The sequence below is a fragment of the Anomaloglossus baeobatrachus genome, chromosome 3, assembly GCF_048569485.1.
Source record: "Anomaloglossus baeobatrachus isolate aAnoBae1 chromosome 3, aAnoBae1.hap1, whole genome shotgun sequence".
NCBI lineage: Eukaryota > Metazoa > Chordata > Amphibia > Anura > Aromobatidae > Anomaloglossus > Anomaloglossus baeobatrachus.
Genome location: NC_134355.1, coordinates 382,546,748 through 382,572,538, shown reverse-complemented (window position 1 = coordinate 382,572,538; position 25,791 = coordinate 382,546,748). Strand labels below are relative to the sequence as shown.

Genomic DNA, 25,791 nt, shown 5'->3' with positions numbered 1-25,791 from the left:
AAAGTTTTCAGATGCTGCGTGTCCGAAAAAAAAAGAAAACCCCCGCCCTATCTCAACCGGAAATGCTATTTATGGCTGGCTGTATGTGGGTGAAAGCCGAACTCTCCAATCATTGACTTCCATTATACTCGTTAGTTGAGTCAAGTCCGTAAGTTCAGATCCTCATTGACTTATATGGGGTTCAGGGTCTGATTATATATTCAGGTCAAGTCTGGATCCTAAAACTAACTTTTAACTAAAGTCCGGACCAACCCGACAAACCCAAACGTCCACAGGTCCGCTCATCTCTGGTCAAAAGTTGTTAGATTACTAACCTGCTTTTATGAAAGTTGTAAGGTCGCTTTTATACTTGTCCTTCACTTTTAGCTTTGGGTTAGAAAAATTGCATTAAAACTGCAGTGGCATATTTTAAAAAATTTCGACCCTGAATTGTTAAGTGCAAAATGCCTACGTCGGACTTTACCTCTCTGGATTGCTTTGTTTAGAGGTCAGGACAAGTTGCAAGTTCAAAAAACTTAAAAATTATAAAATTGGTGTTTCCTAGACCAGTCTTACTAAGGGGCATGCAGAAATAAGATGTACAGGAATAAGATACACCACTTAATATTTTTGTTGCATCTTATTAGTAGCACGCGCTTCCCCATAAATGTTATTCCAGTCAGGAATTCGAATGAAATTTCTACCCTAAAAAACAATGCCACTTTCCATGAATTCGACGAGTAGGCGACGCCACACAACATCCCACTATGACGCCTTATGAGCTCTGGCCATCTTGAAATTGGCATGAAACAGCACAAATCGCAAACTTTAGTGATCCTGGCATATACACTTTGATGTTTTGGCCCCTAAGTGTAATGCCTGCTTTACACGAGACAATCTATCATGCGATAGATCGTCAAGGTCACGGTTTTTGTGACGCACATCCGGCATCGCTTGCGACGTCGGCCTGTGTGACACCTCCTAGCGACGCAGTATTGCTCACAAATCGTGAGTCATGTACTCGTCGCTAGGTTTCATAAAATTGTTTATGAAACATGGCGCCGGTTGTTCATCGTTCCCGTGGCAGCACACGTCGTTCCGTGTGACACCACGGGAACAATGAACATTGCTTACCTGCGTCCCGCAGCTGCCGCCGGCTATGTGGAAGGAAGGAGGTGGGCGGGATGTTTACATTCCGCTCATCTCCGCCCCTCCGCTTCTATTGGGCGGCCGCCGTGTGACGTCGCTGTGACGCCAAACATCCCTCCCACTTCAGGAAGTGGATGTTCGCCGCCCTCAGCGACGTCGCACGGGAGGTAAGTACGTGTGACGGGGGGGTTTATGACTTTGTGCACCACAGGCAATCAATTGCCCGTGACGCACAAACGACGTGGGCGGTTACGATTGCTTGTGCAATCGCACGATAGATCGTAACGTGTAAAGTCAGCATAAGTGGAAACACCCGAATATTATCTTTTTTACTAGCTTGAGGTTTTCACTAAAAATTGATGCCCAAGTTCTAAAAAGTTTTTTGAATTTGCAGCTTGGCCTGAACTCTAAAAAAAGCTATCCAGAGTGGTAACGTGTGCATTTTATACATCTGGCCAATGTGCTTGATTGATAAGTGTGCCCGAGTGCCCTATTATTATAATGGACCATTTTTAAAATCAGTAATATTTATAGTTGTCATTAGGTATTCCATAGCGGTAGCTGACAGCTGCCATTCCGTAGTTTATCTTGGTAGAAGTAGTAATTAGCAGTAATTAGCATTAATCATTAACGTTAGTACTGTAAATCGTTTAAGAAGACTTACCAGTGGTGGACACAGGAGGGTCCTCAATTACTACCGGGGAGAAAGTGGCTTCTGTAGATATTTCATCCTTCCTAGATAATAAGGTACAATGTCAATCAGTTCTGGAAAACCTAAAAGAACCACACATGCGGCTCTAATCTATGGGAAGTAATAAACTTTAATTGGTGAAGATAAGTGCTACTTTCTCAAGTGTAAGATGCTTATCTATCCTACTGTGAACATTAAATAGATTAATTACTCCTACTTTTGCAATTTTACCAGTGTTCGATGTATGTATGTACACAAGGATAACAATGCCAATACATATTTAATGGAGGAAATTGTCTTTGTAATGAGTTTGGATCTTCTGCAACATTACCTTAGCACAGACAGTTTAATTCCACTAATGCACATGATCAAAATATATATTCAATAAGTGTCATAGCAAGATATAGAATGAATACTAAAAAGAGTAGTTTAGGCCTACTTAAAACTGAAATGTTTCCATTCTCTAGTATGTTTTACATGAGATTGCCTCATTCTAGTCATATTCTTGGAGCATTTGGTCACATTAATGATCATTCTTTGAGCCAAAAAAGCATTAGTATTATTAGTTAATGACTTTCTTGGTTGTAGAAATATTCTATTTCAGGGATTGCATTAGGATATCTTCAGACATACGTATAAACTGGTCCGCAATGCTTGGATTGGCCCTTGGTCTCCCTACCCAAGCGTGACAGCTTCATAGAAATAGATGAAGCTGCTATGTTCAGGTTGCGAGACCTGTGGCCGGATAGATCACGGACCAATTAATTCAGATGTCTGAACGCATCCTTAAGTGGATAACCTTTTCAGATAGACTGGTTCATGCATTTTAGTGTGTATATGGACCATAAAACACAAATGTGTAAATCTAGCTCTAGGTACATAAACAACCAACACTTAACCTCTGATGGACTGGTCCCTTTTATTTAGCAGTCTGTTCATGTGCAAATGTTTAAAGGGGTATTCCCATTTCAAAGATCCTATCCCAATATGTGTTAGGTGAAATAATAAGAATATTAGTAAATACCTCCAATTAGAAATGTAGTAAAGTTCTCCTGATTCACTACATCACTTACCTTATGTGCAGGGCATTACAGTAGCTGAAGTATCCAAGATTACGGCTACGCATATAGGGATAGCTAGTTGATAGTGGTCGTAACCATAGATACCTAAGCTACTGCCATGCCTGTACATGAGGTAAGAGACATAGTTAATCGGGATAACTAGACTACATTTCTAATTGGAGGTATTTGCTAATATTCTTATTATTACACCTACTAGATAATAAGATAGGTTCTTGGAGATGGGAATACCCCATTAATGCAATTCCCCCCCCATAAATTTTAGATAGCTGTCAGCCAAATAATGGTTTTGCTGATATTTCAACTGTCAAATATATTGCAAGAGAGAGCTACAACCAGACATTTCTTATAGCATCTTATCTATTACAGAACAAAAGGATTGGCAGTCTGAAATCAGACATGATGGATCCTTATATCCTGTCTTCTGTCTGTGGAGAGCCTCCAGACACATTAAGGCCCCGTCACACTAAGCAACATCGCTAGCAACATCGCTGCTAACGAACAACTTTTGTGACGTTGCTAGCGATGTTGCTGTGTGTGACATCCAGCAACAACCTGGCCCCTGCTGTGAGGTCGTTGGTTGTTGCTGAATGTCCTGGGCCATTTTTTAGTTGTTGCTGTCCCGCTGTGCAGCACAGATCGCTGTGTGTGACAGCGACAGAGCAACAACTAAATGTGCAGGCAGCAGGAGCCGGCTTCTGCGGAGGCTGGTAACCAATGTAAACATCGGGTAACCAAGAAGCCCTGTCCTTGGTTACCCGATATTTACCTTTGTTACCAGCCTCCTCCGCTCTCACTGTCAGTGCCGGCTCCTGCTCTGTGCACATGTAGCTGCAGCACACATCGGGTTTATTAACCCGATGTGTGCTGTAACTAGGAGAGCAAGGAGCCAGCGCTAAGCATTGTGCGCTGCTCCCTGCTCTGTGCACATTTAGCTGCAGCACACATCGGGTTAATTAACCCGATGTGTGCTGTAACTAGGAGAGCAAGGAGCCAGTGCTAAGCATTGTGCGCTGCTCCCTGCTCTGCGCACATTTAGCTGCAGCACACATCGGGTTAATTAACCCGATGTGTGCTGTAACTAGGAGAGCAAGGAGCCAGCGCTAAGCATTGTGCGCTGCTCCCTGCTCTGCGCACATTTAGCTGCAGCACACATCGGGTTAATTAACCCGATGTGTGCTGTAACTAGGAGAGCAAGGAGCCAGCGCTAAGCATTGTGCGCTGCTCCCTGCTCTGTGCACATTTAGCTGCAGCACACATCGGGTAATTAACCCGATGTGTGCTGTAACTAGGAGAGCAAGGAGCCAGCGCTCAGTGTGCGCTGCTCCCTGCTCTCTGCACGTGTAGCTTCGTGCGGTGGTAACCAAGGTAAATATCGGGTTGGTTACCCGATATTTACCTTAGTTACCAAGCGCAGCATCTTCCACGCGGCGCTGGGGGCTTGTCACTGGTTGCTGGTGAGCTCACCAGCAACTTGTGTAGCGACGCTCCAGCGATCCCTGCCAGGTCAGGTTGCTGGTGGGATCGCTGGAGCGTCGCAGTGTGACATCTCACCAGCAACCTCCTAGCAACTTACCAGCGATCCCTATCATTGTTGGGATCGCTGGTAAGTTGCTTAGTGTGACTGGACCTTTAGACTGTCGGCACCTATTGATATCAGCTGACATTCATTCAATATGTATGGGGGTCTTAATGCTTAATTTCACCGGCAAAGGCCATTGCAAATTAACTGCATGACCACCCACATCTTTAATAGGAGATCACAGCTGACCATAGCATTCGCATAACTGGACCTGCGAAGAAAAGCTTATCACTCGGCTGGCTTCATTGTGTAAATTCCATGTGAAGTTTCCGTGACAACTAGTCAAGAGTTGTAAACTAAACTGCATGCTGGAATCTATGTCAGTAACTAGTAGTCTATTACCTATCTGCAGGGATTTAATAGGAATTGATATTTGCCAAAGAAATTCTTTAAATATGGAGTTTCACCTAAATCAGTGTTACATGGTCAATATTCATGGTCCAAGTGTGACCAAAATGTCCATACCAGCCATAGGTTTCCTGAGCCAAACTCAATAGCATATAAGACTCTGAGACTGTTGAGCTCAATTTAGGAGACCCGCGGGCGGCCTGGACATCATCGTTTATATTCAGACCGTGAATATCATTCAATAAAAATGGCCTGACCTTGGAAGGTGTTCTTGTATATCTATTAAGTCATAGTGGAGACCCGCAGGTGGCCTGGACATCATGGTTTATACTCAGACCATGAATATTAGACATATGAAAATGGCCTGATCTTGGGAGGTGATTTTGTATATCTATTAAGTCATAGGGGAGACCCGAAGCAGGTCTGGACATCATGGTTTATACTCAGACCGTGAATATCAGACATGCGAAAATGGCCTCATCTTGGGAGGTGTTCTTGTATATCTATTAAGTCATAGTGGAGACCCGCAGACGGCCTGGACACTATGGTTTATACTCAGATCATGAATATTAGACATATGAAAATGGCCTGATTTTGGGAGGTGTTCTTGTATATCTATTAAGTCATAGTGGAGACCCGCAGGCGGCCTTGACATTATGGTTTATACTCAGACCATGAATATTAGACATGTAAAAATGGCCTGATCTTGGGAGGTGTTCTTGTATATCTATTAAGTCATAGTGGAGACCCGAAGCAGGCCTGATCATCATGGTTTATACTCAGACCGAGAATATTAGATATGTGAAAATGGCCTGATCTTGGGAGGTGTTCTTGTATATCTATTAAGTCATAGTGGAGACCCGCAGCAGGCCTGAACATCATGGTTTGAACTCAGCCCGTGAATATCAGACATGGGAAAATGGCCTGATCTTGGGAGGTGTTCGTCTATATCTATTAAGTCATAGTTGTCTAGTTTAAAAAAATTGTAATAATGTGCTGTCGATATTTGGAATCACAGTGTTATAACCTACGAGAAATACTATACCTATATTTTGTTTTTAAAATATTTTTCTACCTCCAATTATTTAGTTATCAAGTTCTCTACTAAGCGAGGTTTTGCCTGAACTAATTATTCATCATAAAATTTAATTGAATCCCTTATTTAGTGCAGTAGAGCCACTTTATCAGCTTTCCATTACCAGTTGTGAGGTTTCCATTAACAATTGTCTAAAACTGAGATATGGCAAAATTGTTTATTGAATGGGAAGAATTTTCACTTAACCATGTTCCGTGTGCCACAATTCATTAATAATGCTTCAGTGAAATAAACATGACCTAGTGGAGATTATCGATCAAGATATGAAAATTGTTTCCTTTTACGCTTTATCAATACCGTGTAAAATTGTATAGACACAATTATATGTCATCTACATTTAATATGTCTATCATACGTTTTTGCAACAAAGAAAAAACTGTGACAATAGTTATTTAAAGAGGGTAATCCATCTCAAATATTTAACATGTATTAATTCAGAAAATGCCAGATCAGCAAGAGTCCAAAACTTGGGTCCGATGGATAAGAATCCTGGATCGGTGGATGAGGGTCCCCTGGAGTATCGAGGAATTGTCTGGATTATACACACTACTTATACTAGTATACTGGATGTAAGGAAGAAGCAATATATTTTCTCCCCTTTGAGTGAAGAAGAAGTATACTGTATGTTCTGAAGGAATAAATGCAAATTTTCCATGAGTTAAGGTACCGTCACACCTAGCGACGCTCCACCAGCGATCTGACCTTTCAGGGATCGCTGGAGCATTGCTACATGGTCACTGATGAGCTGTCAATCAGGCAGATCTCCACAGCGATCAGAGATCAGCCACCAGCGACCCGTGTAACGACCCTGTGCTTGGTAACTATAGTACACATCAGGTTACTAAGCAAAGCACTTTGCTTATAGTTACCCGATGTGTACCTTGGCTACGTGTGCAGTGAGCAAGGAGCCGGCTTCTACAAGCTGCGGACACTGGTTACCAAGGTAAGTATCGGGTAACCAAGCAAAGCGCTTTGCTTGGTTACCCGATGTGTACCTTGGTTACCAACGCCCGCAGAAGCCGTTCCTTGCTCCCTGCACATTCAGATCGTTGATCTCTCGCTGTCAAACACAGCGATGTGTGCTTCACAGCAGTAGAGCAACGGCCAAAAAATGGTCCAAGAAATTCAGCAACGACCGGCGACCTCACAGCAGGGGCGAGGTTGTTGCTGGATGTCACACACAGCGACATCGCTAGCAAGATCGCTGTTGTGTCATAAAAACTGTGACTCAGCAGCGATGTTGCTAGCAATGTCGCTTTGTGAGATGTGGCCTTTAATCTACTGAAGTGGTAAATGAGCATATCAATAGTGAAGGGTCTATTAAGGGATTAATAGGCACATACTAAGCGATCCATGATTGTGAAGGGTGGCGATGCAGAACAATGAATTTTTCCAATGGGATAATGTACAAAAAGTTTGTATTCAGGGCAACAAAATGTTTTTAGCTCGGATGCATGGAGTGTCGGGAACAAGTGCAATATATAGACAAAATGCTTCATAAAATAAAAGCTTTATTACATATCTAAAATAGTAAAATCACACAAACCACATAGCTGAGTTTTGTGTCTTTTTACTATTTTGGATCTATAATAAAGCCTTTAATTTAATGTAGCTTATTGATTCTAGTTTCTTATTACTTACTAGATGGTGGCCCGATTCTAGCGCATCGGGTATTCTAGAATATGTATGTAGTTTATTTATGAAGATTTAAGAATAATTCAATGAATATACAGGGTAAAATATATACATTATCATTAAATGTTATTGTTCATAGAACTTAATACAAATGAACAAAATTATTAAATAGATCATCAAAATATATAAACTATTACATGAATATCTAACTGTATTTAAATAAATCAATGGATGGAAGAAGTATATCGACACTATAATATATTAGTTAACAATATCAACATAAAATATTTTTGTACACCCCATTTCATGTAAATACCTTTTGACTATCTATAAGCAACTTTCCTTGTAAAGGGGTATCAAAAACTTGAACCTTGACGTTGGATCTCATTTTAACTCTTGAAAATGAAAACCTATTACTATACAGTCATATGGAAAAGTTTGGGCACCCCTATTAATGTTAACCTTTTTTCTTTATAACAGTTTGGGTTTTTGCAACAGCTATTTCAGTTTCATATATCTAATAACTGATGGACTGAGTAATATTTCTGGATTGAAATGAGGTTTATTGTTCTAACAAAAAATGTGCAATCTGCATTTAAACAAAATTTGACCGATGCAAAAGTATGGGCACCTCAACATAAAAGTGACATTAATATTTTGTAGATCCTCCTTTTGCAAAAATAACAGCCTCTAGTCGCTTCCTGTAGCTTTTAATTAGTTCCTGGATCCTGGATGAAGGTATATTTGACCATTCCTGTTTACAAAACAATTCAAGATCAGTTAAGTTTGATGGTCGCTGAGCATGGACAGCACGCTTCAAATCATCCCACAGATTTTCAATGATATTCAGGTATGGGGACTGGGATGGCTATTCCAGAACATTGTAATTGTTCCTCTGCATGAATGCCTGAGTAGATTTGGAGCGGTGTTTTGGATCATTGTCTTGCTGAAATATCCATCCCCTGCATAACTTCAACTTTGTCACTGATTCTTGCAAATTATTGTCAAGAATCTGCTGATACTGAGTTGAATCCATGCGACCCTCAACTTTAACAAGATTCCCAGTTCCGGCATTGGCCACACAGCCCCAAAGCATGATGGAACCTCCACCAAATTTTACTGTGGGTAGCAAGTGCTTTTCTTGGAATGCCGCATTTTTTTGCCTCCATGCATAATGCCTTTTTGTATGACCAAACAACTCAATCTGTTTTTTTGCATCCGTTGCATAACACCTTTTTGTATGACCAAACAACTCAATCTTTGTTTCATCAGTCCACAGGACCTTCTTCCAAAATGTAACTGGCTTGTCCAAATGTGCTTTTGCATACCTAAGGTGACTCTGTTTGTGGTGTGCTTGCAGAAACGGCTTCTTTCGCATCACTCTCCCATACAGCGTCTCCTTGTGCACCGTGCGCTGTATTGTTGACCGATGCACATTGACACAATCTGCAGCAAGATGATGCTGCAGGTCTTTGGAGGTGGTCTGTGCATTGTCTTTGACTGTTCTCACCATTCTTCTTCTCTGCCTTTCTGATATTTTTCTTGGCCTGCAACTTCTGGGCTTAACAAGAACTGTACCTGTGTTCTTCCATTTCCTTACTATGTTCCTCACAGTGGAAACTGACAGTTTAAATCTCTGAGACAACTTTTTGTATCCTTCCCCTGAACAACTCTGTTGAATAATCTTTGTTTTCAGATCATTTGAGAGTTATTTTGAGGAGCCCATGATGCCACTTTTCATAGGAGATTCAAATAGGAGAACAACTTGCAAGTGGCCACCTTAAATACCTTTTCTCATGATTGGATACACCTGCCTATGAAGTTCAAAGCTCAATGAGGTTACAAAACCAATTTAGTGCTTTAGTAAGTCAGTAAAAAGTAGTTAGGAGTGTTCAAATCAAGAAATTGATAAGGGTGCCCATACTTTTGCACCGGTCAAATTTTGTTTAAATGCGGATTCCACATTTTCTGTTACTACAATAAACCTCATTTTAATCCAGAAATATTACTCAATCCATCAGTTATTAGATATATGAAATTGAAATAGCTGTTGCAAAAACCCAAATTGTTATAAAGAAAAAAGGTTAACATTAATAGGGGTGCCCAAACTTTTTCATATGACTGTGCCTATTACTATATTGACAGGAAAGGAGAATACTAACCCTTATATGTTTCTCCCTCCTGTGTACTACCGACCAGCGGGGGCCGGCACCCCAAATACGATATGGCGCCCCCACTTACTGTCGGCTGTCCCTATACAGCCCTATATTCCCCACCAGAAAAAGTGCAAGTGCCTGAATAAAGTGCAAAAAACAATAGTGCAGATGATAGGCAGTTATAGGGTAAAGGGTCAGAAAGACAGTTTGCCTTTGAGGCACTTGGCATAGAAATCTTCATAGGATGAGATAAATCGAACTGTCTTTATCACCCTTTAACCTATACCTGCCTAGCATCTGCACCGGATCCCGAAAAATAAAAATGTTACAGGTCTCGGAAAATGGTGACAAAAGCAAAAATATGTTTTCATATAACTTTAATTATTTTTTTTCAAATTTTTTAAAAAAAATAATAAATATATATATATATATATATATATATATATATATATATATATATATACACATATATATACATATTTGTTATCTGTGTAAATAAAAAAACAAAACAAAAAAAATTGTGGAATTGCACTTTTTTTGCAATTTCTCTGCACTTGGAATTATTTCCTATTTTGTAGAACAAAATATGGTAAAATGAATGGAGTCATCCAAAAGTAAAACTTGTTCCACAATAAACAAGCCCTCGTATGGCAATATTGACCATAAAATTAAAAAGTTATGGCTCTTGGAAGAAGGGGTGGAAAAAAACAAAAACAAAAAATGGCCATGGCATGAAGGGATTAATAATGTTGTCTGGGATTTTAACATTGATGAACTTTCTTTTTTTGGATAGGTCATTAACGTTCCGGACAATCCATTGAACTGAAAGACTATTGGACTGCTAGTGTGAACAAAGCCTAACGGGAAGTAGTTTACAGTGAAAATTTCTTGTATTTTAATATTAAATTTATATGCATTAAATGAATTTCCAAAACCAATCCCTATTATTTTGATATTACTCTATGGTACAGTGAAATTGGGATGTAACTATAGATTTCGATATGCTGTTGTCTTAACTTATGGAAAAATGTAGTATCATAATGCTGTACACAGTTGACCCTGTGGATGTGGCAGGCCAGAAAAGAGGCAGAAAGCAACCAGCCATCTATTGTATATATGTTTAGAGTAGACCTGTCATCAAGTCAAAATTGACTAACTACTAGTTTTTACTATTATTTTCTTCCAGCTGCTCCTATAAGTATTTAATTATACTACAATTATACTATATATACTATACTATATATTACACAATACTGTTCCTGAGATAGGGGACTTTTTATTTAGTGCAGCCAATATGGCAATTTTTACATATTTTACTAAAGGGGTGTGGCTGACACAATATTATGGGGTCGTGTCTTTAGGCTCCTCTACATTATTAACTCTCCTCTACATTATTACCCAGTGAGCAATGCCCCCTTGGTAAAAAGTAGCATATAGGGTGCTCTAAATTAAAAGGCCCATGGAACTGGTACCATGATAGATTAAAAAATGAAAACAGAATACTCATGGGGAGCGGAGGAAATAAAATCAAAGCTAAAACTGGTCACTTCTGACTTGATTGGTCGTCTTTAAAAAAGTAACAGTAGAACTTAAAAATAAACAATCAAAAATAAGCTCCCAATAATAATCAATTTTGTCATGTTATATATGTTTCATTTATATTATTTATGTGGATTACTTACTTTTCAGGAATTCTCTTGTCTTTAACTCTCTAGATAAGAAGAAAATACACATTATATTCCATTTTCCAGTAATTATCACTGAACCACATAACGTGAAGACAAAAAGCAGGAGCGTACTCATACACCACATATGAATTCTCCCCTGAATCATTGAAATAACTTTTCATTTCAATTACTTTGGAAATGATGGAATTTTGTTAATTTAAAATATGCAAATTCATTGCAATAATGTTGCTGATTATGGGATCCTGTTTGAAATATTTCACATTATTATCATTTTAAGAGTAGTGCAGCCAAGCAGTAAAAATATTATTACAGAGCTGTAAAATGGTCAGCATTTTCCCCGCTGTGCTTTAAGGACTTGCCTTGTTTGCATTTATGTGCAATTATTCATTGTAGCGCGTAAAGTGGATTGTTTTTTTTTTCTGAAAAGGTTCAGCATTAATAATATGTATTTGATGGAAAGAAAATTGTTTGCTTTGTACTAAGCTGAAAACATTATAATTTCACTTAATAGATGTTCACCATTGATGACTGAGTACTGCAGTAACTGAAAATGCCATAATCTTTATTGTAATGGGGGACGTTGTGCCTATATGTGTGGAATCAATAGTGTAAAACAGCTCCTGGCCTCTCCCGTAAAGCACATCTATCCATCTATTGAAAAAATGATTAGGATGAAAAGATTTGTGGAAAACCTCCTTAAAGAGAATATATAATCAGAAAATGACCTATTATTTAATGAAGGTTTTTATGTTAATTGTACTTTTTTAAATAATGTTTTTTCCCCATATCTGTCACACTGTGTCTGGCTCAAAACTCACTGAGTGTCAGGACTACATTTGATGCTGTTCACACAGCAGAGTCAGACACTCCTCATGATGCTGCTTTTGAGTTGCACAGACAGGCTCGAGCGTTGACCAACCATGCTTTTGTTAGTAATCGGGCTTACAGTTATCAATTTCTACTAGCCTGTGGATTACGGCTTGTGTGTCACATGTTGCAGGAGACCTATCACAGTCATCTCCACCCTTTTTAAGATTGTTGAACCTGTTCTCCCATGGCGATGATAGCTTAATGTGATCCCGGTCCTTGTGTGTGATCCCGGTCCTTGTGTGTTGTTATCCTGTTGCCGGTGAACTTCTGTGTGCTGTTTGGTGTGTGGTGGAAATACTCTTGTTGTCTGATTATTTCCTCCCTCCCATTAGTTTCCTCTGGAGCACATATTTTTTAATCCTTTAATCCTCTGTCAATGATTGCTGTAAACTCGTATTTCGTTTTCTTTTTTTTCCCGTTTATTTGTGTGGGATTAACCACTTCTGTCTCAGCCCTCTCCTGGGTCGACTTAGAGGGTTGTTCAAGAGCTAAGGGTTAGAAAGACAGCCCAAATATCGTCATCTTCAGACGTACCTTTGGGATCAGGGTCAGCCACCCTGGAACCCTTCCCCTGGCCTGAGGGCCAGTTTAGGCTCCCCTGTTCCTAGTTATCCCATTATACCCTGTGACAATATCTTTATTACTGTATAAAAAACAAACTGAACTCTTGACCTTTTCATACTGGCTACTATGCTGTGTTCAAGACGCATACAGTACATTCAGTTTTAATATAGGTGACTTTTCAGCAGTCTCACTATCAATACAGACAGGATTACAATGACAGATACACAATACGTACCATTGGATCTACCCTTAACAATAGGTGAAGTTACAGCGTCCTATCCCTTCCCTCCTCACCCTCCTTTCTCAATGACATGAATGGCCAAATTATGCTACTATACAAATAAATCGGGTCCTATTTGGTCTATTGATGTTAATGTCATTGTCAAGAACAGAAAATGAGAATTTAATATTATGTCTAATGAACTGTTCAAAAATTGCACAATTTTTTTAACATATAGAATGTGAATTGATATAAAAAAATATTAAAATATATATATTTTTTAAATACATGTAACATTAAAACCTGATCGCGGTAATATACCTTTTATGAATGATACATTCTCTTTATGGCATAATAAAAATGATGATATGACAATGCCCATACAATTGGTGGTCTGTTTTATCTCCCTTGTATTAGAAACTAAAGTCATACTCTCGGATAGGTAACTGGAACCCATCACCCACTCAATTTTTAAGTTCTTCTGGCAGGAAATATAGTTGACATGAATTACACTTTCAAGAGGAAGTCCACTGAAAATGATGTTGTAATATGTTATCGTTAATTGTAAGAGAAGATAACATTCATTATTACCACATTAATTGAACTCAATATAGAGCTCTGAGGTTGTCACTGTTCAGAGGCTTCAGCAACTATATATCTGATACAACATTGAAGAAAATGGAGGCATGTTCAGCCACCGGGATCCTTCTTGGCTGCTTGGCCCACATTTTACCATCATGTCACAAGGTAACCGGGTGTTATTTTGAGTTACATGCTGCTCCGGTGCACTCTATTATTAATTGGGATAAATTGGTGCAGTAACCGGGTGTTTTTTTGCTGTATACCAACTTCTTTGTATCCTGTTGTAATTTATATTGTGCTTGTCCACTGGTGCTGTGTTATGTATATCCTCTGGTGACTCTGGGCAATTATGCCTCTGTGGGTACAGGTGATATACCTTTTGCAGCCTTGAGTGATTCGTTGGTGCTGGTCAGTTTTAACCTTCTGTACTGTGCTTTTTTTGGGGGGTGTATATACCCTTCTCACCCCTGCTACTCTGTGTACTGCTCACTTTATTTATCAGGTTTTCTAATAAAGTTTGATATATTTAATATAATATTGGTCCTTGGTTCTTCGGTCTCTTCTGTATTATTCATGCCACCTCCTTATGGGAGAAACCCTCTTTTGGTTTTGAATTCTGCACAGGACCCTCTTCTCCTTTGGAGAAGTTCTTCTAGCTTGGTGAAACATTGAAGAAAAGCATGAGTGGACCTTTGATTTTCAACGTTCAGAAGACCCTTCAGGTTGGATGATGCAAACTTACCATTTTTGTTTTAAATATGCCCTCAACTCAAAATTGATTGATTGTTGGTAACCTTGGGCACCCATCACACAGAGAGAAATTCTATTCCTGTGTGACAGAGACAGCCCACCCACCAGTCCACTAAATGAAGTGCTGATCAGTTCCCTCATCATCCATTTTTGTTCATTTAATCCACCTCTATAGCACCTTAACTAGTCAAATATTCTCTCTCTGAATTTGAACACAAATTATACCAGGATATTATTGTAAAAATAGTCTATTTTGTCTACTTGGAGACATCTACATAGAAAATTCACAATGGAACATATGGCGCATATTTATCAAAACTGTCTAATTTTTCCAGCTCACCAGTCTCTTCATACAGGTGCATGGGCACATGAGCTTGTGAGACAATAAAGATGAAAGGACTCCAAAAAAAGAGCTAAAATCTTCAAATTTATTTCAGGAACATAAGTATAAACAGAACAACTTAGTCAGCAAAACCAACGTGTTTCGAACATGATTAAGATCCTATGGTCCAAACACATTGGTGTTGCTGACTAAGTCACTCTGTTTTTACTTTTGTTTCTTAAATAAATACAACATTTTAACCCACTTAAGGAGTGCTGGATTTACATTCATCATTATTGTCTCATTTTTAGACAGTGATTAGATTGGAGAAACTTAAAAAGTGCCAAATTTAACATAGTGGTTTATGTAGTTTGATAAGATTGTCTAGTTTTAAAGTGAACCTGCCAGGTGCAATATGCACCCAGAACCACGAGCAGTTCTGGGTGCATATTGCTAATCCCTGCCTAACAGTCCCTGTATCTAGTAGCATAGGTAAAGAGATCTTTAGAAAATGTATTTCTAAAGATCCTTTATAATATGCTAATGAGGCCAGCGACTGGTTGCAAGGGCGTTACTTCCCTTGGCTAGTCAGCCCCCTTAGCATGTAAGCACGTCCCTGTGGACATGCTAACATGCTAATTAATGCGCAGCATCAGAGGCATGGTCCATCTCACCGCTCTCTGCTGTCACTGCACCCGATGCTGAATTTCGAAGTCCCAGACACGCAGTCATGCATATTATGAAGCCAGGGGTATGCGTCCAGGCTTCAAACTGGTGTGATGCATATGATTGGAAGTCCAGGGACGTTCTCATTGTGAGCAAGAGCTGAAAACCAGCAGTGGCAGCAGAGAGGTGAGAGCAACCATGCCTGTGACACTGCACATTCATTAGCATATAAGCACACCCACAGTGGCGTGCTTACATCCTAAGGGGGCCGACTAGCCAAGGGAACTAACGCCCTTGCAACCTCACTGCTGACCTCATTAGCATATTATAAAGAATCTTTAGAAATCCTTCTTTTCAAAAATCTTTTTATGTACTGCTACTATAGGCTATGACAGTAGGCAGGGATTAGAAATATTCACCCAGAACTGCTTGTGCCTCTGGGTGCATATTGCACATGACAGGTTCACTTTAAAACTGTCTAGTCTAAGCATACGCCAGCTATCAGTTGGCTTACCTTGTGCAATAAATGTGTGCCACTATGTTGATGCAATATTTGGTAGATTCATAGTAGTCATTTTTTTCCATGGATATTTCTCCAAGTGAGCAGAATAGATTATGCTTGCAATAATATATTGATGTTTGTATAATTTGCGTTCAAATTCATGGAGAGGTGAATATGCATTTAGTTAAGGTGCTAATATAAAAGAGAGTTTTTGGGGAACAAATTGTTAGAATTCTAGCGCATTTTGTTTGATAATATGCCCCAATATGTTCCCCCAATAATAGATTCTTCTTAATAATCACGATTTATTCAGTTCTGTCAATTATAGATATCGAATTATCCTAGGTCAAGTACACTTCCTAAAGATCAAACTGTTTTCAGAGAAAGGAATCTTGTCTGAAGTTACATTCTGCTGTTTAATTCTTTATTCCGGTTGGTGATTCCAATAATAAATAAATAGGCATTTGTAACCTGTTATGGATGTAATTCCATAATTTCTATGTGTAAATTCACCAATTGCGTTATCTTTAATGTGATGATGACATTTTGCAATATAACTAAATAAACTAAATAACTAAACTTATTATAACTAAAAAATCATAAATTTTGTTTTGAAAAATGAGGGGATGGAAGGCACTCACCAGTTTTTTTCTTGCAGAAAAATTCAGATTTATTCTTTTTTAAAGAAGGAAAAACATCCTAGACACAGACAGTCTGTGTGCTCCATGTCTCCCTCTCCCCCTGCTTCCTAGGATGTTTTTCCTTCTTTAAAAAAGAATAAATTTGAATTTTTCTGCAAGAAAAAGCTGGTGGGTGCCTTCCATCCTCACATTTTTCATGTCAATTGTTATAGGATTATTCTTTGAAGTTGCACCGCCAGTTGCAGACTCATACCCAGGAGTTAAAAGTCTGTTCACCGAGGCAGGTGAATGAGGTGCAGTGATTGCTAACTGGAAGTTAGTGCTCTGCTTTCCTTCTACTTCGGTTCATAAATTTTGTTTGTATTGACATTTTTTGAAACTTATAACTTTTTTTTTCTTTCCAATTAAACTGTGAGGGCTGTTATTTGTGACAAGTTGATGCTTCTGTTTGCTAGGTACAACATTGTGATAACTTTTTATTGTAATTTTTTAGAATGGTGCAGCGACTCCCCCAAAAATGCTTGTTTCACTTTTGTTTTTTAAATCATGAGATTACCACTAGAATAAATTAATTTTAAATTTTAGAGAATATTCTTAATCTTTAATTATTATTAAAAGAGACATTTTATAACATTTTTTTATTTTGTGAAACATTTTCTTTTCATATTTTAGTCCCCATAAAGAACTTGAACCTTATTCTATAAACTGAAATGCAATACTGCTTGTTGTAATACTTCAAGCCACAGGATAATTTTCACAGGACATTAATGACAGTAGTTGCGGCTTTCTGCAGTCTCCTATGGCCACCATACTCATGTACAGTTGCACTCTGAGACATTAAGGCATGCAAACATTGAATATAGGAATTTGGATATGCATTACTGCTAAGGAAAGAAATTTAAAAATTGAGATTATCTTTTTTTGCTAGGTCATTACATAAATGCCTCCAGCTGGGCTTCAAAGCCTACAATTTTATGGGTGGACAGGGACCTGCTAATGTAAAATTAAAAATTGCCTTAAGCTGCTGGGATTTTTAATTTACCATTAGCAGAACCTGGCCTACTATAAAATTGTAGGCTTTTTCAACCCAGATAGAGGCATTTAGATAGGGACCCAGCAAAAAAGAAATACACCTTGATGCTGACTGCTGGGCTGAAATAAAACTGGCCTTTTTTATAAGTTAAGTGTCTCAATTTTTTTATTTATTTACTTGGCAGTAATGTATGTCCATATTCATGTATTCAATGTTTGCATGCCTTATCATCTCAGAGTACAGCTGTATATTTGTTAGAGTATGTTTCATGTTCAGCTTACACCTGTTCACATTTTCTGTTATAAAGTGCCGTCAGTTTTCTCATTTTAGTATATAGCTACCATGACAGTCCCACCAATGATCTGACTCTATATATTCTATTATCACTGACTAATATTTAAATTGTTAAACAGAATAGAGCAGTAACAGTAAGATGCTGATGCTGGCTGTGTAGCACAGCTGGCATTACCCAGGCGTGATGGGGTTTCAGTTCCATACATCAGCACCCAACACATGATGTACTATTATGTCACATAATTGGTAAGGTATTAAACTGAACTTGTAAGGTGCAATATGCACCCAGAACCATGAGCAGTTCTGGGTGTATATTGCTAATCTCTGCATAACTGGCCCTGTATCTAGAATCATAGATAAAGAGATCTATATAAAAAGTATTTCTAAAGATCCTTTATGATTTGCTAATGAGCGCAGGGAATAGTCACAAGGGCGTGACTTATCTCCAACAAGTTTGCCCTCTTAGCATGCTAGCACGACCACAGGGGCATGCTAACACACTCATTACCCAGCATCATCAGTGGTAACGCGTGTACTGGTGTCCGTTGTCACCGCCTCAGACACCGGGCTTAAGATCACTGCACATGATCAGAATGCCGGGCACTTCCGGTTTTGCACACTATGAAGATGGGTATATGCATCCTGACTTCAAAGAGTGCACATGACCGGAAGTGCTAAGTATTTTCATCATGCGCACTGACCCTAAGCCCAGCATCTGAGGCGATTACAATGGACACAGGTATGGGCATCACCACTGATGTTCCTGGACAATGGGTATGGGTATTGAATAGCATGTTAGTTAGCACGCCTCTGTGGTCGTGCTAATGTGCTAAGAGGGCCTTCTAGTCAGGGGCAAATCACGCCCTTGTGACTAGTCCCTGCGCTCATTAGCATATCATAAACAATCTTTAGAAAGATCTCTTCATCTATGCTAGTGTATACAGGGACGGTTAGGCAGAGATTAGCAATATGCATCCAGAACTCCTTTTGGTCCTGGGTGCATATTGCACCTGACAGGTTCCATTTAAGAACCAAGAAACTATGTTTTCCTATAAGGTTATAAACAAAGTGTGCTGATGTAATTTCTGTGCATCATTTATCTTGTATATTTTATATATTGATGAAGACAAGTTGACATATTACACACATTTCAAACATGGATCAAGATCCCCAGAACTTGATTCCCTCTAGATATTCTTTTCTAGACATGTAGAAGCTTATGTAAATGACCTCTGAACGCATGCACAGAAGAGACTTCTTATCAGCAACAAGTAGCAATAATGGCATGCCCATAAACCTACTTAAAGACATGGATCTAAAGTGTCCCAGCTGTGCGTAATTAATTGGATACATGCAGACTGAAGACATTCTGAGGATTTACCAAAAAAACTATGTCTAAAGAAAAAAGTATATAGTCTAAAGTCATCAAGAGATATATTCTTCAGATACCTAGCTGCTTTCTTTACTCTATTTTAGAATTTGAAGCAGGCCAGACAGATTCCATATATGAACAATATGTGCCCATGTTGGTTCAAATTGGAAACTTGTTAGCTAGTAGAACCATATACAGTTACATAGGTTGAAAAAAGACCTAGGTCCATCTAGCCTAAAATCATTCTTCATTATAATAGTCCAAATTTGTTTTGATTAGCGTGATGTCAGACTGAGTGCTTTTCGGATGCACAATAGACTGCACACAGACACCCCACTTACCAATATAAATCAATGTGCTAGTTCACTTTTTCTTATACTTCAGAATTCACTAGTCTTGGCCATTTTGCAGAAGAGACAATGTTAGTTCCAACTGTGCTATAAGAGGCAATCCACTACTTTCATATTGCTAGGCTATCCTTAGGAAAAAGGTCATCAATATTTGATAGGCCGTGGTCCGACACCCTGCACCTTTGCCGTTCAGCAGTTTTCAATGCCGGAGGTGGCGGCAGGCAGCCGGAAATACTCAGTTCCGGAGTTGCCCCTTCAACTGATAGCAACCACGGCTAAGTATTACACATATGCTTCCTATTGATTTGCATGGGAGGTGGATATGCAGTACCCAGCAGCAGTCAATATTAGTTGACAGCGCAGCTCCGGAAGAGAATATTTCCAGCTGTTGGCGGATTGTGGGGTGTTGAACACCAGCCGATCATACATTGATGACCTAGCCTAAGGATAGGTCATCAATGTTAAAGTAATGGACAACCTCTTTAATAATGGCACATAGTTTGTTAGCGAGTTTGTGATTCAGATGAGATGATAAGTGTCCTTTAGTCTTACAACCAAAGTATCAATGCTAAAATGCATATATGTCACTAGTTATCTTTTATTGGCTTGAGATTGAGTTTTCACTTTTTCAATAATAGAAAATCTAGAATAATAGAATCGTAGGTACTCATTAACATGAGAGCAGATTTATTTTCATTTGGTGTTGAGGGGTGTTAAGAGTTTCTTTTTGATTCTGCTGAGATTCCTTTTAGCTCTAATCTCAGCTGTTGCATCAGTTACGCCACTCCCTTTAATTATTTAAACTCATTCCTGGCTCTCTCATATGCCAGTGATAGTTCTTCTAAGTTGTCTTTGTGGACAGCTGTGGAAATGCTTTTTCTTATTTTTTCCCATTTATTTGTCTTTCCACAGTAGTAAGATTAGTGTTTTGCTGACCAGCTCACTAGCCAGGGCTAGCCCAGAGTTAGCCAGAGCTTAAGCATGTGATTGTGCATGGGCTAAAGGACCCATCTAGGGATAATAGGGAGTGCAGGATTCAGACTCAGGTGAGTGTTAAGGGGTAACCAATAACCCCTCTGCCTATCACCATGGTCCCCTTGTACCTATTTCCTTTTCCTCTCTGTTGCAGGCTGGGTGTCATCCCACCCTGTTGTGACAACACCATAAATTACAAAAAGTACATGTTCTATCTATAGAAAACACAGATGGAACATATACATGAAATAAAGCTTAAGGCAAATCTCCTGTGGCAATATATCACATGGATATACCGGTTAGTCCATTTGTAAGAATAGCTTGGCAAATAGGACATAACGGTTTCTCTTTTGTCAGGGTGGTCAACACATTTGCTAGAACTAAAATTTTTTAAAACTGTTCAGAATGCTATCAAATAATTGAATAATTAATAGCTCACTGGTCCCTCACATCCAGCAATGCTGTAGTGAGTGTATATTTTAGTACTTACTCTACTGACAGTGGCATTTAAATGGTTAAACACAATGATTGGAGTTAACTCCTCTCATTGCTGTGACAGGCAGATGCTGATATTATAACACAGCCAGTGTCTGCCCAGTATGTAGTGTGGTCAGTTCCCATACCAGCTCCTAATATCTTGGAAATAACTTGCAATGAAAATGTACATCACAGGTCAGGGCCTAACTTATTGCTAACAAATATCATTTCATGTTTTGTATAAAATGTAATAATTAGTGATAGGCGAAACCCGAACTGTGAAGTTCGGGGTCTGTACCGGATACCTACTGTCTGTGCATGGACGCTGAACACGGAGTTCTCAGGGAACTCCATGTAACTCCTTGGATTTCACAACCTGGATAATTAAAAAAAAAAATAAAGGAAAAAGAAAGAAAATAAGTAATAAAGCAGGAATGTTATACTTACCAAGTTCCCCGCTCAGCTGTAACACTACTTCAGTCCCGACCTGTGATTAAATAATAAAAAAAGCTGCATAGGGTCCCTCTTATTTTGATACACTGCCAAGATACGCACACGGCTGGGGGGCTACAGCCTGTAGTCGTATGCTTAATCTGTGTTGGGTATCATAGTATGGGGGGACTGTATCCCAATTTATATTTATTAATTTTTACACCACTACAGAGACACAGACAGTGTGTGTGATTCCATCAAATCTCAAACGCTGTCAGACAGGGTTGGGGCATGGTCTGACTGCAACTAATCACACGCCAGGACTATCGGTAGGCAGGGGAAAGAGTAAATATGCATGAGGGTTAATGAGTAGACCCAGAAGTAGTGCTACAGCTGCGCATGAGACTTAGTAAGTATAACATTCCTGCTCTAATCCCCCTAGCCCTTTCTAATACCATTTTACAGCACAATGTATGGTTCCCCATAGACTTATATGGGGTTCGGAATCCAGGCATTTGTTCTGTACAAGTCCGGTTCCAAAACGGATTTTAAAAAAAAAAAATCCGTCTGGACTCGCCGAACCTGAACATCAGCGGGTTTGCCCATCTCTAATAATAAGACATATGTTTTGATTATGAAATTGGTTAAAAATTTCCCTGTGGCTATAGTGTTATTGTTTTCTTTAGGTTTTAGTCCGTAGGCATAAAAGCTTGAACTGTATTGATTTACTTTCCATAGATTGTAAGCTGACGAGCAGGGCCCTCACTGCTCTTAGGATCTGTTGAATTATATGTTTACTCTGTAGTGTCTTATTTGTCTGTATATGTCCCATCTGAATTGTAAAGTGCTGCGTAATATGTTGGCACTATATAAATAAAAATTATTATTATTGTTTTTAGTTTCTACCATGTAAGCAAATCTACTACGATATTTGTAAAAAAAAAGCTAAATGAAGTAGACTGTTATAGAGGTACACTATAGTCTGACACCTAAAGCTACAAAAATATCCAGTAAAAAGTTGTAGCTGCTTGACAGGGGTTTATAGTATCCAACAGTGTAAATCCACCAAGACATCATTACTACAGACATATACGCTACCTGTTGAATAATATCCAAATGTTCTTGAGAACTGCTAAAGTTCTTTCCAATGTCAAATATGCAAAAGGATTCTTGTTGACATGCATCAACCCAGCTCTGGTATTCTGAAGTCTGAGGAATTCGATCCATAAAGATCCGAAAGGCTTCCCATACTGCTTCCTGGCAGACTGAAAAAATAGAGACAAAGAGTATAAAAAATAATAACTATAAATAAGATTTTATATATATATATATATATATATATATATATATATATATATATATATATACTGAACAAAAAATATAGACACAACACTTGTTTTGCTCCCATTTTTCATGAGCTGAACTCAAAGATGTAAGATTTTTTTCTTTGTACACAAAAGGCATTTTTTCTCTCAAATATTGTTCACAAATTTGTCTAGGGCCCCTTTCAGACGTCTGTGTTTAAACAGGTGCAAGCCACATGTACCGGTAAAGTTATCCGTTTGTCATACGTGGGATGTCTGTGCTTGCATACTACTGACATCCGTGTGACTAGTACCGTTAAAAAATGCATAATACTGAAATTAATGTTTTTTTAATGTGTAAAAGATGGGCAAAGCTTGAAAGATTATAGATAGATATAGAAAGATAGATAGAGAGATACTGTATAAAGAAAGAAAATAAGAACATATAAAATGGACAGAAAGAAAGAACAGTTAGAATAGCTCAATAGATGTAGAGGTAGCTAGCTTGGCCAGATATTTTACAGCATTTTGATTTTTTAATTAAAAAAAAACATGACGTATGGTCCCCCCCCAATTTTCATATCCAGCACAGGAACAGCAGCAGCTGCAGGCTGCAACCCTCAGCTCTCTGTTGTACCTTGGCTAGTTATTAAAAATAGAGGGAATCCCACGCTTATATTTTAAAATTTACATTTTTTTTTGTTTAAAAAATGATGTAGAGTCCCCTCTATTTTTCCTAAAACCATCAAAGATACAGCAGACAACTAGGAGCTGATATTATTAGGGTGGGAAGGGCCATGGTTATTTGGTCCTTTCCAGCCTAACAATAGCAGCCCGCAGCCGCCCCAGAAATGGCGCATCCATTAGATGCGCTAATTCTGGTGCTGGAACCAGCTCTTCCCGTTGCCCTGGTGTGGTGGCAAACGGGGTAATATTTGTGGGGTTGATGCCAGCTCCAGCTGGCATCAAGCCCTGGTATTAGTAATGGATGGCATCTAGCAGATACCCCCATTACTAATCCAGTAGTTGAAAGGAGAATAAAGGAGTTTAAGACAATAGAAACCCTCTTTTCCAATTTATTTTCCTGTCAAAGCCCTAACCCTGGTCTGCCGTAATCCAATTAAGGAAGTCCCACATAGATCCCATACTGCTGGCACATTCAATGGAGAACCGATGGTTCCCGTTGTTTGTGAAAGCAGCCCCTGCAGGCCCCACAGACTGCTCTGTATTCTTCCCTGTGGTGACCCGAATCTCATAAGGTCAGAACAGGTCACCGCAGGGGTGCCCTTATCAGTGTGTGTGCTTCCCTGCTGTGATCTGGACCTTATAAGGTCAGTCCTTATCAGTGTGTGCTTGCGTGGCAGTGATATCATGAGTTAATCAGAGTTCACAATGAACTCTGATGAACTCGTGAAGTCACAGCTGCTACACCAGTGGTAGTGCGGGTGTCACTGGGTGTTGTCAGGGTGTCATCAGAGTTCCTTGGATAATCCGATGACCCACTGATGTCACTGCACACACACTGCTGGATACTCACCTGTTTCGGTCGCTGCTGCTGCTTCCAGCTCTTTAGTCCAGTGCATATGCAACAAGTCTAATGAGTGGGGGTCGGAAGCAGGTGACAGCAGTGCTGAAGACTGCAGCACTGGAAAAAAGTGATTATGCAAAATAATTTTTTTTCAAAGACACGTGTTTTATCCAGTACGTGTCACACTGATATCACAGGGACCACATCAGTGTGACACCCGTGCTGCCGGAGAAGAAAATTGACATATCTCCATGTGTGCGTCCAGGGCCACGCAGGGTCACACAGTCCATGTAAAAACACAGCCGTATGAGTAACACCACAGAATGACATGGGTACGTGTAGTATCCATGTTGAAAACAGGTGTCACATATATCTGAAACACGGACATCTGAAACCAGCCTAAATCTGTGTTTGGGATCACTTCTAATTTGCCAGGATAATCCATCAACTTCCCAGGTGTGAGGTGTGGCATATCAAGATGCTGATTAGACAGCATGATTATTGCACAGGTGTGCCTTGGGTGGGCCACAATAAAAGGCCCCTCTAAAATGTAGTTTTATCACACAGCACAATGCCAAAGATGTTGCAAGTTTTGAGGGCGTATGAAATTTGCATGCTGACTGCAAAAATGTCCACCAGAGCTGTTGCCCATGAATTGAATATTCATTTCTCTACCAAAATCCTTCTCCAAAGGCTTTTCACAGAATTTGGCAGTACATCCAACTGGCCTCATAACCACAGACTATGTGTAACCACACCAGCCCAGGACCTCCACATCCATCATCTTCACTTCCAAGCTCATCTGAAACCAGCCGCTCGGACAGCTATTGCAACTATTGGTTTGCATAACCAAAGAATTTCTGTAAAAACTGTTAGAACGCATTTCAGGAAACGTATCTGCATGCTCGTCATCCTCCTCGGGATCTCCACCTGACTGCAGTTCATTGTGATAATCGACTTGAGTGATCAAATGCTCCATTCAATGTCAACTGGCACATTTTATGAGTGCTCTTCTCACAGATGAATCCCAGTTTTCACTGTACAGGGCAGAGGACAGACTGCATGTATGGAGTTGTGTGGGTGAGCGGTTTGCTGATGTCAATGTTGTGAATCGGCCAGAAAACTCACCGGACAAGTCACCCACTGAGCATGCTTGGGATTCTCTGGATCAGCATGTACAACAGCGTGTTTGAGTTCCTGCCAATATCCAGCAATTTCGCACAGCCATTGAAGAGGAGTGGACCAATATTCCACAGACCACAATCAACAACCTGATCAACTCTATGCTAAGGAGATATGTTGCACTGCGAGAGGCAAATAGTGGTCACACCAGATACTGACTGGTTTTCTGACTCCCCGGTCTCACAATACTGTAAAACTGCACGTGGCCTTTTATTGTGGCCAGCCTAAGGCACACCTGTGCAATTATCATGCTGTCTAATCAGCATCTTGACATGCCACGCCTGTGAGGTGGATGAATTATCTTGGCAAAGAAGAAGTGTAAAC

General features: G+C 39.4%; 1 protein-coding gene across 1 annotated transcript in view; it reads right to left on the bottom strand.

Annotated features, from left to right (window-relative positions):
* IMPG1 (interphotoreceptor matrix proteoglycan 1) overlaps positions 1-25,791 on the bottom strand; it is a 601,870-nt gene that overhangs the window by 482,576 nt on the left and 93,503 nt on the right. Inside the window, exons 4-6 of the mRNA XM_075341503.1 lie at positions 22,552-22,718; positions 11,398-11,426; positions 1,793-1,863 (exon numbers count right to left, since the gene is read on the bottom strand). Coding sequence (XP_075197618.1) covers positions 1,793-1,863; positions 11,398-11,426; positions 22,552-22,718 — 267 coding nt within the window. The remainder of the gene's footprint in view (positions 1-1,792; positions 1,864-11,397; positions 11,427-22,551; positions 22,719-25,791) is intronic.